This window comes from Pelmatolapia mariae, linkage group LG16_19 (genome assembly GCF_036321145.2).
Source record: "Pelmatolapia mariae isolate MD_Pm_ZW linkage group LG16_19, Pm_UMD_F_2, whole genome shotgun sequence".
NCBI lineage: Eukaryota > Metazoa > Chordata > Actinopteri > Cichliformes > Cichlidae > Pelmatolapia > Pelmatolapia mariae.
This window is the reverse complement of record NC_086241.1, coordinates 2,389,421-2,404,286: the sequence shown is the minus strand read 5'-3', so window position 1 is coordinate 2,404,286 and position 14,866 is coordinate 2,389,421. Positions and strand designations below refer to the sequence as shown.

The 14,866-nt window shown below is 41.7% G+C and overlaps 1 protein-coding gene across 4 annotated transcripts in view; it reads right to left on the bottom strand.

Annotated features, from left to right (window-relative positions):
- pard3bb (par-3 family cell polarity regulator beta b) overlaps positions 1-14,866 on the bottom strand; it is a 222,297-nt gene that overhangs the window by 141,091 nt on the left and 66,340 nt on the right. For all 4 annotated transcript variants that reach the window (XM_063497300.1, XM_063497302.1, XM_063497301.1 and 1 more), the window contains exons 5-7: positions 11,745-11,812; positions 1,905-1,988; positions 55-180 (exon numbers count right to left, since the gene is read on the bottom strand). In XM_063497300.1, coding sequence (XP_063353370.1) covers positions 55-180; positions 1,905-1,988; positions 11,745-11,812 — 278 coding nt within the window. The remainder of the gene's footprint in view (positions 1-54; positions 181-1,904; positions 1,989-11,744; positions 11,813-14,866) is intronic.

The window sequence follows — 14,866 nt, the reverse complement described above, 5'->3', positions numbered from 1 at the left end:
TTTATTCTACAGCTGTGCATTTATTCTAACACAGATGAACAGAGCTGTACTCACTGGCTGAAGGTCTTGTCCAGGAGATCGGTGTCGTTGATTTTCACGATGCACTCGTCTTCCTGAAACAGGCCCTCCTTTCTGGAGCGGCTCTCTTCCTCCACTCCACGGATATACAGACCAAGAGCCCTGACGGGAGAACATGGAAGGACGGAACGAGAGATTAAAGGACGTTTTCCATGCACAGGTTCACAAACACACAGAACTTCTTGCATGCAGACAGACAAGTCTCCATATGGTTTACTTTACCACAGTTATGGTCATTTTATCTCCAAGCTCCACTGTGGGTTTCTACTATAACTTACAGTCCTGTGAAAAAGAAAGTTTTCACAAGACTCCCTGTAGTCCTGTGAAAACACCCTGACTACTTCCAAAGGAATTAAGAGGGTAACTGATCATCAGCAAGTGTGAGCACCTCTATAAAAACAGAAGTTTGCCGGTCTGGAGCTCTTAAGCGCGTGCCAACACGATGCAAGGGAGGAAAGATGTAAGCAATGAGCTTATGCTGCCCACGAGTCTGACAAGGGTTATAATGTCATTTCCAAATAATTTGATTATTCATCATTCTGCAGTGAGAAGTGGCAGATATTCAAGACAGATGCTAACGTTCAGAGGCCTGAGCATCCCTGAATCCACCCCAAGGTCAGACTGTGCTGTTCTCAGAGACATCACAAAAAACCCAACAGCTCCATCTCAGACTCGACAGGCCTCAGTTAGCATGTTAAACATGAAAGTTCATGACAGCATAATTAGGAAAAGACAAGTGTGGCGTTTAGAAGGGTCGCCAGGAGAAAGCATGCAACATGCCAGCATGGTTTAGGTTTGCAAAGTTGCAAAGACTCGAGATCAGGCCGAAGAGGAGATGTTTGGCTATAACACAGCACATCAGTGAAGCACAGCAACGATAACAACTGGAGTTTTATACAGAAACAAATCCTGCTTCTCACAAACAAGTCATAAGATCAGCGCACAATCCATAATTTAGTCTGCGCTTGACTGTGATGATGTAGTTTAAATGCATGCTTCTATATCCGCCTGATTCTATGCATCGTGGTGCATTACGACTCATCACAGGTGATTCTTCTCTCACTCAGCATTGTGTCTTCTATGAAAATGTGGGATGTGATCCCAAAATCGAAGAGAGCAGCATTGCATGTTGTTTATTTAGTCGCTGCTGCAAAGACTGCCTGCTTACCTCGGCTCCTTGAATGACTTTAAACACAGTAGTAACAATGTCAGGACATCTTAGCTGTATTAGATGATATAAACACCTTCAAACTTACAAACTGAGAGTGAAATGGTAATATGTAAGAAAATGGCAACAGTTCAGTACTCCGGGTCCTTATCTTTAACAAAATACAGCGTTTGATGATGATACTGATGCGCACAAAAGACTGCTGCTGCAAAATGCTGAAACTAGGTTAAAAGGTAACAAAGAGATGAGTGTGTGAAAAAGGAAAAAACACCGTGGAGCGCATGATGGGGAAAAACAGAGAACGAGGAATTCAAGCAGGAGACTGGTGAGGTCAGGTGAGTCATGAGAACAGTCATAAAAAGTTATCCTGCTTTCCGTGAGGAAATCCCCATCCACTGCCCGACTGTCACACACCCAAAGTAGAGCCCTGCATAGCTGTGCACTTATGTCTTCCTTTTCTTCTTTTTCCCCGCTGTGTGAGCATCTCTGGGTGTTTATGTAGTGCAGCGCAGCAAATAACAGGATTATGACGGGATGACTTTAGTATATGCTTTCTATGGTAATCTGACAGTGTCTTTGGGGGTTAAAGTAGAGAATTAGGGTTTAAATAGAAGGATGTGTGTTGTCAATGCCAAGTGAGTTTGTGAGCACAACTCACCGTCCGCTGAGCGACGAGCAGTAGGGAACCACGTGGATTCCCAGAGGGCTGTCCTCTCCTAGGATCTCCACCATTCTGGTCAGGCTGCGCACACACAGTGAACACACACATACACAGAGGAAGAAAACAAAATAATACAAGTTCAGTTACTCTGAAAGGAAGGGTAGCTTTGACGTAGCACAGCGACAAGAAAAACTGAACTACTTCAGTTGTTGCACGAGACGAGAGAATCAGGAAAGTCCTGAGAGAACAGAAATCAAGATAAAAAGCTTAGACATGCCTTAAAAAGTATCCAAATATAGGCAGGGTAATCATCAGGCATGACACAAAATAAAAGGATTAAATGTTAAATGTGCAGACAGAGAGAAAACAGCAGGGCAGCCCTCACACACATGTGGTACCACCAGAACAAAAACCTGAGAGTGTGCCGGTCTGGGGAGGAAAGGTTTGGAGAAGCGCTATCCAAGATTGAAACGTCATTTTCCATGGATCCGTTCACTGAGCTAAAAATACTTTTTGTCGAGGACTTAATCCATGTCTGCAAATCCAGGCCGCAGAGGAGGCGATGCCAACACTCTAATCAAAGTCAATAAAAGTGCAGATTGCTGCTGTGTGCGTACGCCTGTCACAACTTTTTGTGGCATCCTTCTCTGAGGATTCCTGACTTGCTTTCAGTCTCTCAGTGTCTCTGTCTAGCTTGGATTATTCAAGTATGTATCTGCTTTACATTCTGCCTGTGTTTTAATGCATGTGTGTGCTGAAGTCTTTGTTTGTTTGATTAGTTTATCTATCAGCGCACAGCCATTAATCCTCTCCTGACCTTCTCTCTGCTCCCTGTGTGCATGTGTGCGTGTTTTTAGAAGCCAGTTTGTCTGAACTTGGTTTTGTGCTTTTGTTTTGCCCTCCCCTCTCCGTCTCTGACTATCTGTTCGTTTTGTCTCCCTCTCTCTCTAGACCATCCATCCATTCGTAAACCCCCCACCCCATCCCCATCAACTGATAGCAGCGCAGATGCTGATAAACTCCAGAGAGGGTTACTGACGATGCTGGGTGGCAACAGGGAAAGATGCAAAGTGTAGAAACAAGTTCTCCCTCTCTCCTTGTCTCACACACACACACACACACACACACACACACACACACACACACACACACACACACAGAGAAAGCTAATGCTGCCTCATCGCTACTCAGCAGATTTGAGTTTAATCCAGACAACAGGAAGTGAGACTGGGGAAGAAAGACAGAGGCAAGGACACAGAGTGGTGTTTAAAGATTTAGAGCATGCTCTCAGTGTGTAACCGGAAAACTGACTGGATCACACTGGAAACTGTCATTACACACATACGATTTCTCCGTGTGTTGTTGAAGCACACCATTGTGTTGTATGTTAATAAGGAAATGTAAAGTGATGGGGTTGGGTGCTACCACAGGTGCTGTCCCAGACCATGACTGGTCATAGCCAGAGGTTATGACATGGTCATAAGCTCTGGCTATGACCAGTCGTATGACCGTATAATGGGTATGACATATGATTACATGTGATTAGGGTGACTCCTGGACGTTTTTTTGGCTGATCCAAATGAGACAGGCCCATGGAATAAACTGGAAGGATAACATATCCCATGTAAACCAGTCACATCTCTGGATCCTGAAATAAATGCAGACAGCATTAATGGAGTGTGCCTTTTCAAACTTACAGTAAAGATTACTTAGCGTGCATATACAGTTAGAAGAAACAGATCCTGTCTTGACCCGAATGCCACCCTGCGCATCATCCTTGAACAGTCAACTGAGCTGAACTCGAGAGCGTACATCAACTTTGTGGATTATGAAAAGGCTTTGGAAGGTGTGCACAGGGAACCTTGTAGTACCAATGAAGTCAGTTAACTTCCTAATGAGTTTAAGATCCAGACTGGGGTGAGACAAGCATGCCTGCTATCACCATTCCCAATCCCGTGAGTGATTGACGGGTTAAAGAAGAAAATCACAGAAGGAAGAAGAAAGGGAATCCAGTGGACACAGCTGGAAGACCTGGATTTCACAGATTTTTTACAATTATTTTTGAAGATTTGTCGTTACTATCTTGCAACCACCAGCAAAGGCAAGAGAAGACAAGCACACAAGCAGCTGTACGACTTAACATCCACAAAGATAAAACTGAGATCATGAGAGTAAATGCAGCCAGGACCAAGGACTTTGGAGGACCCCACTGACAGCCTACACCCAGGAGGGTGTTAGACTTAAGTAGGTATGTATATGAAGTTAGTATGGGGAACGGTGCAGGAGTATATGTCATTATGATGACTGAAATTTTGAGCATTAGAGGACAGCTCATCAGCATACGTGCCCCTGCCGCTTCATTAGGTACACCTTGAACTGCGTTACACCCCTGTCAGCCAGTTTGATTCATCGTGGCACAGATTTAACGAGGTGCTGGAAACACTGCTCTGAGATTTTGCTCAGAGTAGTTTTTTGATTTAACCATGTCTGCATGCCTGAATGCACTGAGTTGCTGTCATGCGATCGGCTAAGTAGATATTTGCGTTGGAGTTATGAATGGCAATGTAAAGTTGAGATGTTTTCCTGCATTAGTGATCACAATAATAACTTAACTTTGTTTAAAACAAACAGTTACTGAGATTTTTCAGTCTTGGTCACAGAAAGCGACCGATACCGCCCTTCTCACATCACAGAGTCAGTCTGAACACGGCATGAAAGGAGAAAGAAAGAGAAAGGGGAAGAGGAAAGAAAAGTAACACTGATGTATAAAAGGAGAAAAACAGGGACAAAGGAGAAAAGAAAGTAGCGAGCAACCAAGGTCTAGAAGTAAAATACAGTGAGATGAAGGCGGGAGGAGGCACTGAATTAATCAGACAGGGCTAATGAAAAGAATTAATACAAGAGGGAAAATAACATCCACCCCTCCCTCTATCCTTCCTGCTGCTGCGCTTCTGATCTCTAACACTAACTACAACACAGGCACGCACACACAAGCACACCGACGCACACAAACACTTCAGATCCATTTGCATTTCCTTTCTCATTTTTTCTTCTGTGAGATGTTTGACAGGCTGCATCAATGCAAAAAATGAAGTCGGGGTGAAAGGGAGAGACAAAATGGGTGAGACTCGAGAAAGGAGAGAGGGAGCGCAACGAGAGAACAAGAGACAGAAAAAAGAGGCAAAAAGCAAAGAGAGGGGAGCGAAAGAGAGATGAAGAGAGCAGGTGTTCCCTTTATCCACCTGCCACTTCACTGATCCTCGCTATGAAAGACAGACACAGAGGAGAAATAACAAAAACAGAGGATGTGCATTACCAAAGCGCTCTCTTCCTCTCTATGCATTCCTCCCTCTCGTCTCATCCCTCTTCTTATTTATCCTGCTCTCTCTCTCCCTCCTTTTTCCCCTCAAAGCCAGTCTTTCAAGCGCAGAGCGCCAGAGTAAATGCAAAGCAGTAAAAATACACAAAAATACTACAGATAAGTGTGAGAAAATACACAAGAACTCAAAGTATAAAATAAATGAGAGCCTTCACAAACAAAAGTACTAGTGATAGTATTTAATGAATAAGAGCAAAGTGCAATAAACATGATTTTGTCACAGGTAAGAGGCGGTAAAAGTTAACAGTAACAACCTCGATCAGATCGAAGGCGCTTGGAAAGCAAAGTGACAGCACTTCTTTAAGTTTGCTGAAGATGTTTCACCTGGATTACCTACACAGACACGTTACCTTGCACTTTGGGAGGAAAACCCTACAACTGGTGCAGGAGTATGAAGGGAATCAACCTTTATCAGACTGGGCCTATCGATGAGGAGGAATATCAGACGTCTCCTTGTTAAAAACTTTTTCACTTCATCGTTATTCCTGGTTTGTTTTAAAAGGTCACACTGAAGGATCTCATCTAAAACACGGGTGTCTAAGCTTCAGGTCATGAACCGCTGCCCTGGCGTTTTCTCGCAAAAACAGAAAGATAACATTTTGAACTCATTGCTGTTTCAATAAACACAAGTCCAGGCTCAGAGGAAGCAAAGCGGCCAAATCCTGGTTATGTCAGCTGCTCACAGAGCAGTGTGGTGTTGTGGAATAAATACTGATCATTTTTACACAAACTTCACAAATGTGATCATTTCATTTTCAAAAAGCTTCCTGTGCACACACGTAAAATGCCTATGAAAGTTTATATATGGTTTAAATAAGCTGCTGCTACATGCTGGATGCTCTTCTGCTGGGAAAACAGCAGACAGACGAACACCATTATTATGCTAATTTATCTCTGAATGTAGATATATTGTACGTGACGTGGGACGACTAGATCCAGGCATCTGTAACTGGTAAGCGTGAGTCTTCTAGTCGAGGCATGATGAGCTTTTCTGTTTATCTAGAAAAAAAAACGCCTGTTGTCTTTGAGGAAAGGGGACTCCACAGGAAGCTGAGATGTCCCAGTTTTCCTCTAGCAGTTGAATCCAGCCTACAGTTGTTTATCTGCACGAGCATGGATTCAGGAAGACTCTCAAAACGTCACATGCACACACGATGCGATCTGTGCATGTCGAGGAAACTTTGTGCACGCGTATTTAACAAACTGTAAGTGAGCCAAACGAACGTCTCAAATATTTTCAGACACGTGCACAGGAAGCTTTTCAAAAGTGAACAAGTCTGTAAAGCGGAAATTTAGAATATTGTCTGTAGATTATAACTTTTAACTTTAACTATTATAGTTTTACATCTTTAAATTCCTCTGCATTTGTGGGTGGGGCTGAAAAACAGAGAATATACACACATTTACATTATTTATAAATCTGGGTTTCTGCTTGTGAATCATATTAAACGCATTTATAAACCTATAGAGACAAATTTACACTTTCCTCGCATCGTTACATCAAAACCACATTATTCAGGGCTTTTCTAGAGGGAGCAAAGACTTGTGCCCAGATGTTGCAGTTTCAGGATTGGAGACAATCTTTGCAGTACAGCCACTCCTGTCCTGAGAGTAGCAATAGTAAATAGTAGTACTACATTTTAAATGTAGTTTTTATTTGATTCACTTTGGTTTGATTTGAGCAAATATCTTTCAAAGGTCATTGTAGCTCATAAAATCCAAGTTTCTTATTTTGTTCTGTTTTTAAAGCTGCATTCTCTCCGAGTTCCACCAGATGGCGATAGCCGAGGTTGCGAAAGAGCTGAAAGGTGAAACGCTGCATGTGTTAGCCCTAATTTAGACCATGGAGCCCTACTCTAAAAAGCATCGCAGCTTTAAAACTGCCTGTGAAGTTAGATTTAAGAGTTTTTTAGAGCCTGTTTAGTGCCATCGTGTCTGAGTACAGAGGATGACGACACCACTTACAGCTAATAAGTCGTACATTAGTTTATCCCAGAAAGCTGCGTCTGTTCATCTTGACGTTACTTTCGTCACTACTCCAAATGATTTTCTTGATCTCTTTCCTCAGCTTTTCTTAGCCGGATGATTCAGGAATGCTTTCAAATACATTACTTTGTGTTCGCTAACTACTGACAGAACCGGTAACTCAATGGAAATGAACACTAAAAAGGAACTCATGGGGTCACTTTGGTGTTGCCCCTGCCGGCAGCAATGAGTTTACCAAGGAAAGACTGCCTCTGACTCTTAAGTTGTACTGAAATCATCAATCGGCACTATTTTATGTCATTTTAATGCTTTTGCAGTAGACAAGCTTTACAAGCAGTGTACCAGGATATTTGGCAGCATAAAGCATTCATAGCGTACTGCGGTATGAACAAAGATGTTCCCATGTGCGCTTCACATTAGCGTAACTCCTCAACCATTTTGGGCTACAAAGAAAACTGAAATAGTTCCTAAAGGGTGAGAAAGATTTTGTAATTTCACAGCCAAAATTACAAAGTAACTCCATGCAGCCTACATGACACCTGGGTGACAGGGATAGGGTGTAATTTAACCCCCAGTTACATGAAGCTTGTCCTTCTTTTCTCAGTTCACAACATAACAGGTTTCTTACAGTCAGGAATCCTAATATTCTAAAAGAAATATGATATAACTGATGCTTAAATGTAGACACGATGGCTTTATATCCAATCCTTTATCCCTGCATCATTTCCATTTTCCTTATGACTAAGAATATCACAACAGCACATATAAACGCACGTCATAAAAGGACCCCTCGGTAATAAGAATAATCAACGCCACAATCTCGGTTCAAACTTTTCTCCCCTGAACTGCAGGCAGAGACTAAATAAGTAGATTAATATCAAAACACCAGCAGAGTAAAATTCACTGGCAACGAATGGAAGTGTTCAGTTCCCAAATACATATTCATACGCTGTTAAACCAAGGCTAAACCTCTTACTTCCAGTTTGTTTTCTGCACTCGGTGAAGCCTACTTACCTTTTCACCTCGTATAGCTTCTAAAACACCTCCGATACTCTGCCTGCCTCATTCACAAAGAAATATAATATAGCTGAAATGCTATTTCAATAAACCAATTTACAGTAAATCTGTTTCCCTGTATAAAAAGGACATTTTGATTCAAACGTAATGAGTTTTCTGGTGTGCATGCAGCGCGGTTAAAATTATGATGAGCCATAACCGTATTTATAGGTGTAGCTTCACATTTAAAGGTGCACGAATGCTCGCACGCAAACACACTCCGGGAGGACGACAACACGCACAAAAACACACACGGCGCACAAAACTCATACTCTGTCACACGGACGCACGTGTTCCTCTAACGTATGCCTCTCTGCTCCAGTATTTATGACTGCGCTCCTCCTCTCATTTTGGACTTTTTTGCAATTTCAAGGATCGTTTCCCCAGCGACCACGGAAACCATTACATCACTTCTACATTACTCACAGATGAGATGGTTGGTGTGTGCGAGTGTTGGTGCGTGAGAAAAAAAAATGTTATAGAGAAAATAAAACAAATCTCAGCGGGTGTCTTAAATATTAACTGTTATATTTACTGCACTGAACAGCAAAGTGTCACAAGAGGTAATCAGACTCAGGTTGTTCCCATTTAGTTTGCCCGTCCATTAATTCAGGAGGCAAAGTTGTGCGTTATAGTAAGTCATGATTTAATGAGGACGCCATAGAAAGGCCGGGAAAAAAGAGCAGGTACTGCCCACATCTGTCACGGAGGCTGCTTCCGTGTCGTCTACGTGTGTGTGATCTAATTCCTGCATGTGCTCCGTGGTTGCACTTATGGAGACAGCCTTAAAAGCAGAGGCTAAAGTGGCACATTATTCTTACGATACATTCATAATTCCCCTTTACAGGTTAACTACATGTTGTCCTAACTGAGTGTTAACTGCACTCGGTAATAAACTTTACATTAGCGGAGGTCAGCGCCACACATGGATCACTTTGTAACAGCCGCTGACTCATTTACTGTCTTGGTTTTTATATTAGTCACGGCCTGTGTTTGGGTGTGTGGGCACTTTCACGATCGTTAACAGAAAGCCACATTTGAATCCGTCTGAGACCTTCGGATCAAATCGAAAGAACGAGAAAACGAAGCGTACAGTTAGTCGTTTTCATTCGTGCCACGGCAACTAATGGAGAAGTCGAGGAGAGTGGGCATAAAACAGTTCCTTCAGGTAACGTCCCGATTACTCTGTTACTCTGTGACTTTGTTAGGCAAAGCAATCTTTTTAACAACGCCATGCAGGATTTTTCTGGAACAGTTGTGGCAGTGAACGCCTCGTCAGCCCACAAGAAGCCTGCGCTGCGACGTCTGACAGCAAGCTCGTATTTGTGATCGTCACTAAATAAATCACACAAAAAATACGTGAAGAAACAGCGAGCTGTGGTCGAGCTTTGGCAAAATTAAAGTATCACTATCAGTATTAGAGGGATGTATTCTCAACCAAAACAATGTTGGGCTTTCTTTAAACGTCAAGTTAGAAAAGTAGATAAAGTTGTTTACCTGTTAGATTTTAATCAGAGGACTATATTGTTATAAAACTGGAACTTTAACAGTGAAGAGAAACAGGCTGGTGCTACAGTTCCACACAGAATTCTTCATTTTTATCGTGAATCTTTTCATTTTAGAACTTGTGATTTTCCTTTGCTGGCGGCTAAAATGACACCAAAGGGTGGCAATGACGTTATTTTTCAGCACGATCCCAAACATGCTGAAACATGCAGTAAAAGGATTCCTGGATAGAAACACACTATCACGGATTGGGCCTCCCAGAGCTCGGATCTCAACATTATTGAAGCAGTAAAATCAGACGACAGGTTGCCTCAGAGGCTTCACACCATTTACCGACTTACAACTTTGTTAGAATTGTACCAACTCTGGTTTTTCTTACAATCCTTAAACTATTTATGTTTGCACGTTTCAATAAATTGCAGCATCCATTTCCCATTTTCCTACTGAAATATGAATAAATGAGCGGTAGCTCCAGTTTTTCATAAAGACACTCACTGCCATATTCTCTTAGCTGCAATCCCAGTGGTGTAGAACAGCCTGAGCACAAATAAAAAGAACAAATATACAACATAATTCAAACTGGGAAGGAGGCTTACTTGCAAATTTGATATAAGGTCAACAAGGACGAGGCTCAGGTAGCCTGTTCTCAGGATATTTTTGTGTTAAAGCTTATGGAACAATGAAATTGCTTTTAAATTGTATGGAGGCAGAAGTGAGAATAACAATGTAGAAAGCTGCTGCTAAGAATCTGCATTTCTTACTGGTGTTTGTCAGGGACAGATGAACCTTCACAAGCTCCCTAAAAGTTTTCACCCTCCTCGGGATCTTCTAAGAATCTGACACCGTCTTCCAGAAAATCGATTGGTCACTCTTGACTGATGGGTCTAACGTAACCTGCCCCAGAGCAAGCCGAGAGTGCAGCGTACGTTATCATGTTAATCTGCTCCGGTGTAAATGTAAACCATCTCACAGTACAGGTTTCTGTAGAGGGAGGAGCTTAATGCAGGGCTTGACCACAGAACACACACCTGGCTAAAGCCTCACTGTCAGTACTCCTGCACAGATTTGCAGTACTTTACAGATTACTGCGTATACTGTGGACTGTTTCTCCCTGTGTTATAATGTGGCAGCCTGCCCTCCTCACTACCAAAATAAGCACATGTACACACATGCCTAAAAGGCCCAAAGGAGGCACAGGGCACTCTACACCCTGAACACTTAATTACTGCACTCATTAGTGTTTGCATGTGTGTCTGCCTGTGAAAGTAAAAAAAAAAAGATGCAAGCGTGTTTGTAGCTGTTTATTTTCAGCCCATGTGAGTGTGGCGGTCTCTGCGTGGCCGTGTGCGTTCACTGAGTGTGTTTCTGCGTTTCTGTTTGTGACCCTGACCCTGTTTTGGCAATCTTTTGTAGTGAGCTAATGATGGAGCTTTTTGCACTGTATCTGCGAAGGCCTTGATCTGGATTAGAATACAGCTTTAATGAAGGGAAAGTAGGGCAGAAGTACACACATAAACAGAAGTAAACACAAATGTAGACAAACATGCACACAAACAAGAACTATCCTCAACCACAGCCTCTCTAGAAGCAAGCCTCACCCCCCAGCAGCCATCCTGAAACGCACCTGGGCAATAACAGGCTTTTTCTTATTTTTTTGAAGCATTATTACTTTTACTGTTTGTTTTTTCAGTTCAGTTCAATTCAACTTTATTTACATAGCACCAAATCAAAACAACAGCAGCCTCCAGTCGCTCTACCACCATCTTTGCTGCTCTCTGTGAGTCATTATTCCATCTCTGCCCCAACCAGCTTCATGACCACACTTCTTTAAAATATATTTTACATGTTTATCAAGGTGAGCTATTAGTAACACAAAGAAGTCAGTCACACACACACAAACACACACTGACCTTCCACTGAAGGGGTGTTTGGCTGGCCGCTCCACCCCTGCTGGCCTCTCCACAGTGGGACCAGCTGCCTGCAGAGAACAGACACAGAGCAGACAGTATCATTAGAAACAAGCAGCAAAATAAAATCCCCAAAGACAAAAATTATATGTATACTGTAGACATGTGGACAAATTAAGTAATTATGGTTTAAATAAAAGTGTAATGAGTGACTACGCCGAGGAAGTTTATGTATTTTGATTTAAACTGCCTAAAATTCAGAGTTTAGCAAAGGAAAAGAATAAAGAAATGAGTGAAGTGAACAAATAACAATTCATATATGAAGCCGATCCTGTTAGAAGAAGGTAAACGCAAGTGTGAATCACATTTAATATACGATAGTGTAAAGTTTGCATAAAGCCACAGGTCTGTCAGCCAACGGGAATGACCTGACTGCTTCTGCCTGTAAAGCTGTCTCATCATCAGACTGGGAAACGCACCTCGGCAGAACTGGCTGGGCATCGGGTCAGCGCTGGTGGAAAGGAGCTCTCGCAGACGCAGGATCAACTAAACAACGTAACTGCTCAATCTCTCCTCAGAATAGACGTTTAAACTTCATAATTCAATAAAATCAGAAAAAACATCCACAAAATCCCATTTTTTGTGAAGGATCTATTATCAGTCAGTCAGTCTTTATTGACAGACTTTGCGTCCATTAATTTTTTTAGATTAGACTTCTAAAAAATACACAAACCACACTTGCAAAGAACTGAAGATTTATTTTTATATGAAATTTTTATTATTATTTGTAAGAATTAGCCAAACTCACATATGAATATTGGTGAATATCACAGGGGGACATCAGACCGTGGAGAGCATGCTTGTCTGAGCATATGGAGACAAACACACGCAGGTCAATAAGTCTCTCCGTTAGTGGTAGACACTAATGGACTCATATGACCTTTAACCTCTGACCTCAGCCCCCCCAATACTGCCACATGACCTACTCCACCTGTCAGAGACAGAGAGAGGAATAGATGGAAAGAAGAGAGGCTGAGAGGAAGACAAATGAGACTACGGAGAGGAAGAAGAAGGAAGAGGAAAGTCGGGGCGAGTCACGAAATACACGTAAAGTCAGAGACAACGGGTGACACGACAAGACGAGGAAGGCAAGGTCACGTTCACCGCAGAATGACAGATAGCAAACATATGTTTGCGGTTTGGCGGCTTGCAAATCAATTAGTCTGGCCTGGCTGTCGATGCCGTCACGTGAGCTTAATTAGAAATAGGATGACAGGTAACATTAATTATAGTAACCTCGCTGTCATAACAGTCACTCGTATATTAACTGCAAAGCCTCTGGTGCTTAATTGTATGTCTCATTTAATAAATGTGTGTGGTAACAGCCTCTCTCTCTCTGTGTCTCTTTGGAAGAGCAACATATTAATTACAAAAGGCCACCAATGTATGTTACTTATCAGAGGCTAATTTAAAACAAGTAAATGAATCTGAACGAATAAATGCTTCTCATTATTCACACTGACACGAGCGCGTTCCTCTGAACACTTCTTCTAATTACAGACACTGAACCTCTTGCAGTTTAGAAACTGGAGTCACTGCTCTTATTTTAAGGAATTAGCTCACTTTCATGATGATAATCAGGTTTTTCTGAAACATTAACAATAAAAGTTCATTTAGTTTTTTTAGAGGTTAGAAGTATTAACAAAGCTGCAAATTCAGTGAAGAGGAAGAAAAGCGTGAGCAGCAGTGTCAGTAAATCACAGCCCACAGAGGAATTAATAATTATAAGAAAATGTGAGACATTTCCACAAAGACAGACAGTTTAATTGGACGAAAAGTAAAAGTTTATTAAAAATAATGATTGAAAGATCTAAAGCTTGATAAGAAATGAAAGATATATTTATTCAATGACAAAGATTTATTTGAAATATGTTGAGGACTACTGCAGGGAAAAATGAATATATTAGTCTGTCAGAACTGGACAGCTTAATCAATACTTGGAGCATTAATGGCTCTCCAAAACGTGTAGAATAAAGAAGCAGATTTTCCATTTTGACTCAGTGATGGATAATCCTTGAATAACTATGCTTTTAACAAATGGCCTGCAAGCGTTTAGTGTTCATGGTCCAATCTAATAATTGCTAAAAGCGGATAAAAAGAGCAAACTATTAGTGATATTACTAATTATTGAATGACCAATCAGGCTAAGTGTTCCCTGAAAATGCTACCACAGCCGGTATGATAAATTAGTATTAATGCATTCTGTGTCTGCGTGTGCACTTTATGTGTCTTCATCCGTATGAAAGTGACAAACCCAACGTCATCCGTCTTCCCTTTGGTAATGTGCATGAATAAATATGGAGTTGTTTTAATTCTGAACAGCAAAGGAAAAAAAGCACTGAGATATAGCATTTAATATTTTTTCTCATTAATTAATTTGTTTTTTAAAGGTAAATTAAACTATTTTTTGTTTTTTTCTCTGCTGAAATTTTTAAACTGCAGCAGGTAAATGAATCAATGAAGCATGAAACACACACTACAGCACACACGTGCTGAGTGAAGTGTGTTTTTTCACTTGGGTATTAATGTAGTTTTTAGTGCATGTCAGAATCATTTAGTGCAATTAATGAAACCAAGTTCAGTTCAAAACGGAATAATTAATTCAATACTTCAAAAAAACCACTGATTTGGTTCATCTGGAGGCAACGATTTCAGCAGGAGGAACCTTTCATCATCCAGGTGAGCTCTTCGGTCTCAGCTGACTGCAGGTTTTCCCGGCCGTGTAACAGGCGTTGACACACACAACTGCCATAACCACTAATGGCTATGATTACTATTCACAGAGACCTGGGGGTGACTGCAATCACAGCATTGTGAGATAGTATAGATTTACTCTTAGACCCCCTCCTCGGTTGGGAGTCGGTTGACTCCTCGCTCAAACCAGCATTCCTCCCTGTTCACCATGTGGACTGTGTGGGCGTGCAGTCAGCGGAGACGAAGAACTCCATGGATGAGTAATACAGGTTTGTCCCAATGAAAACACTGTGTCTAGATAAACTGAATCAGCTGTCTGGAATTTCCTTTCCCGGATAAGTGGACATGTACCGAGACATCTCAGGAAAAGG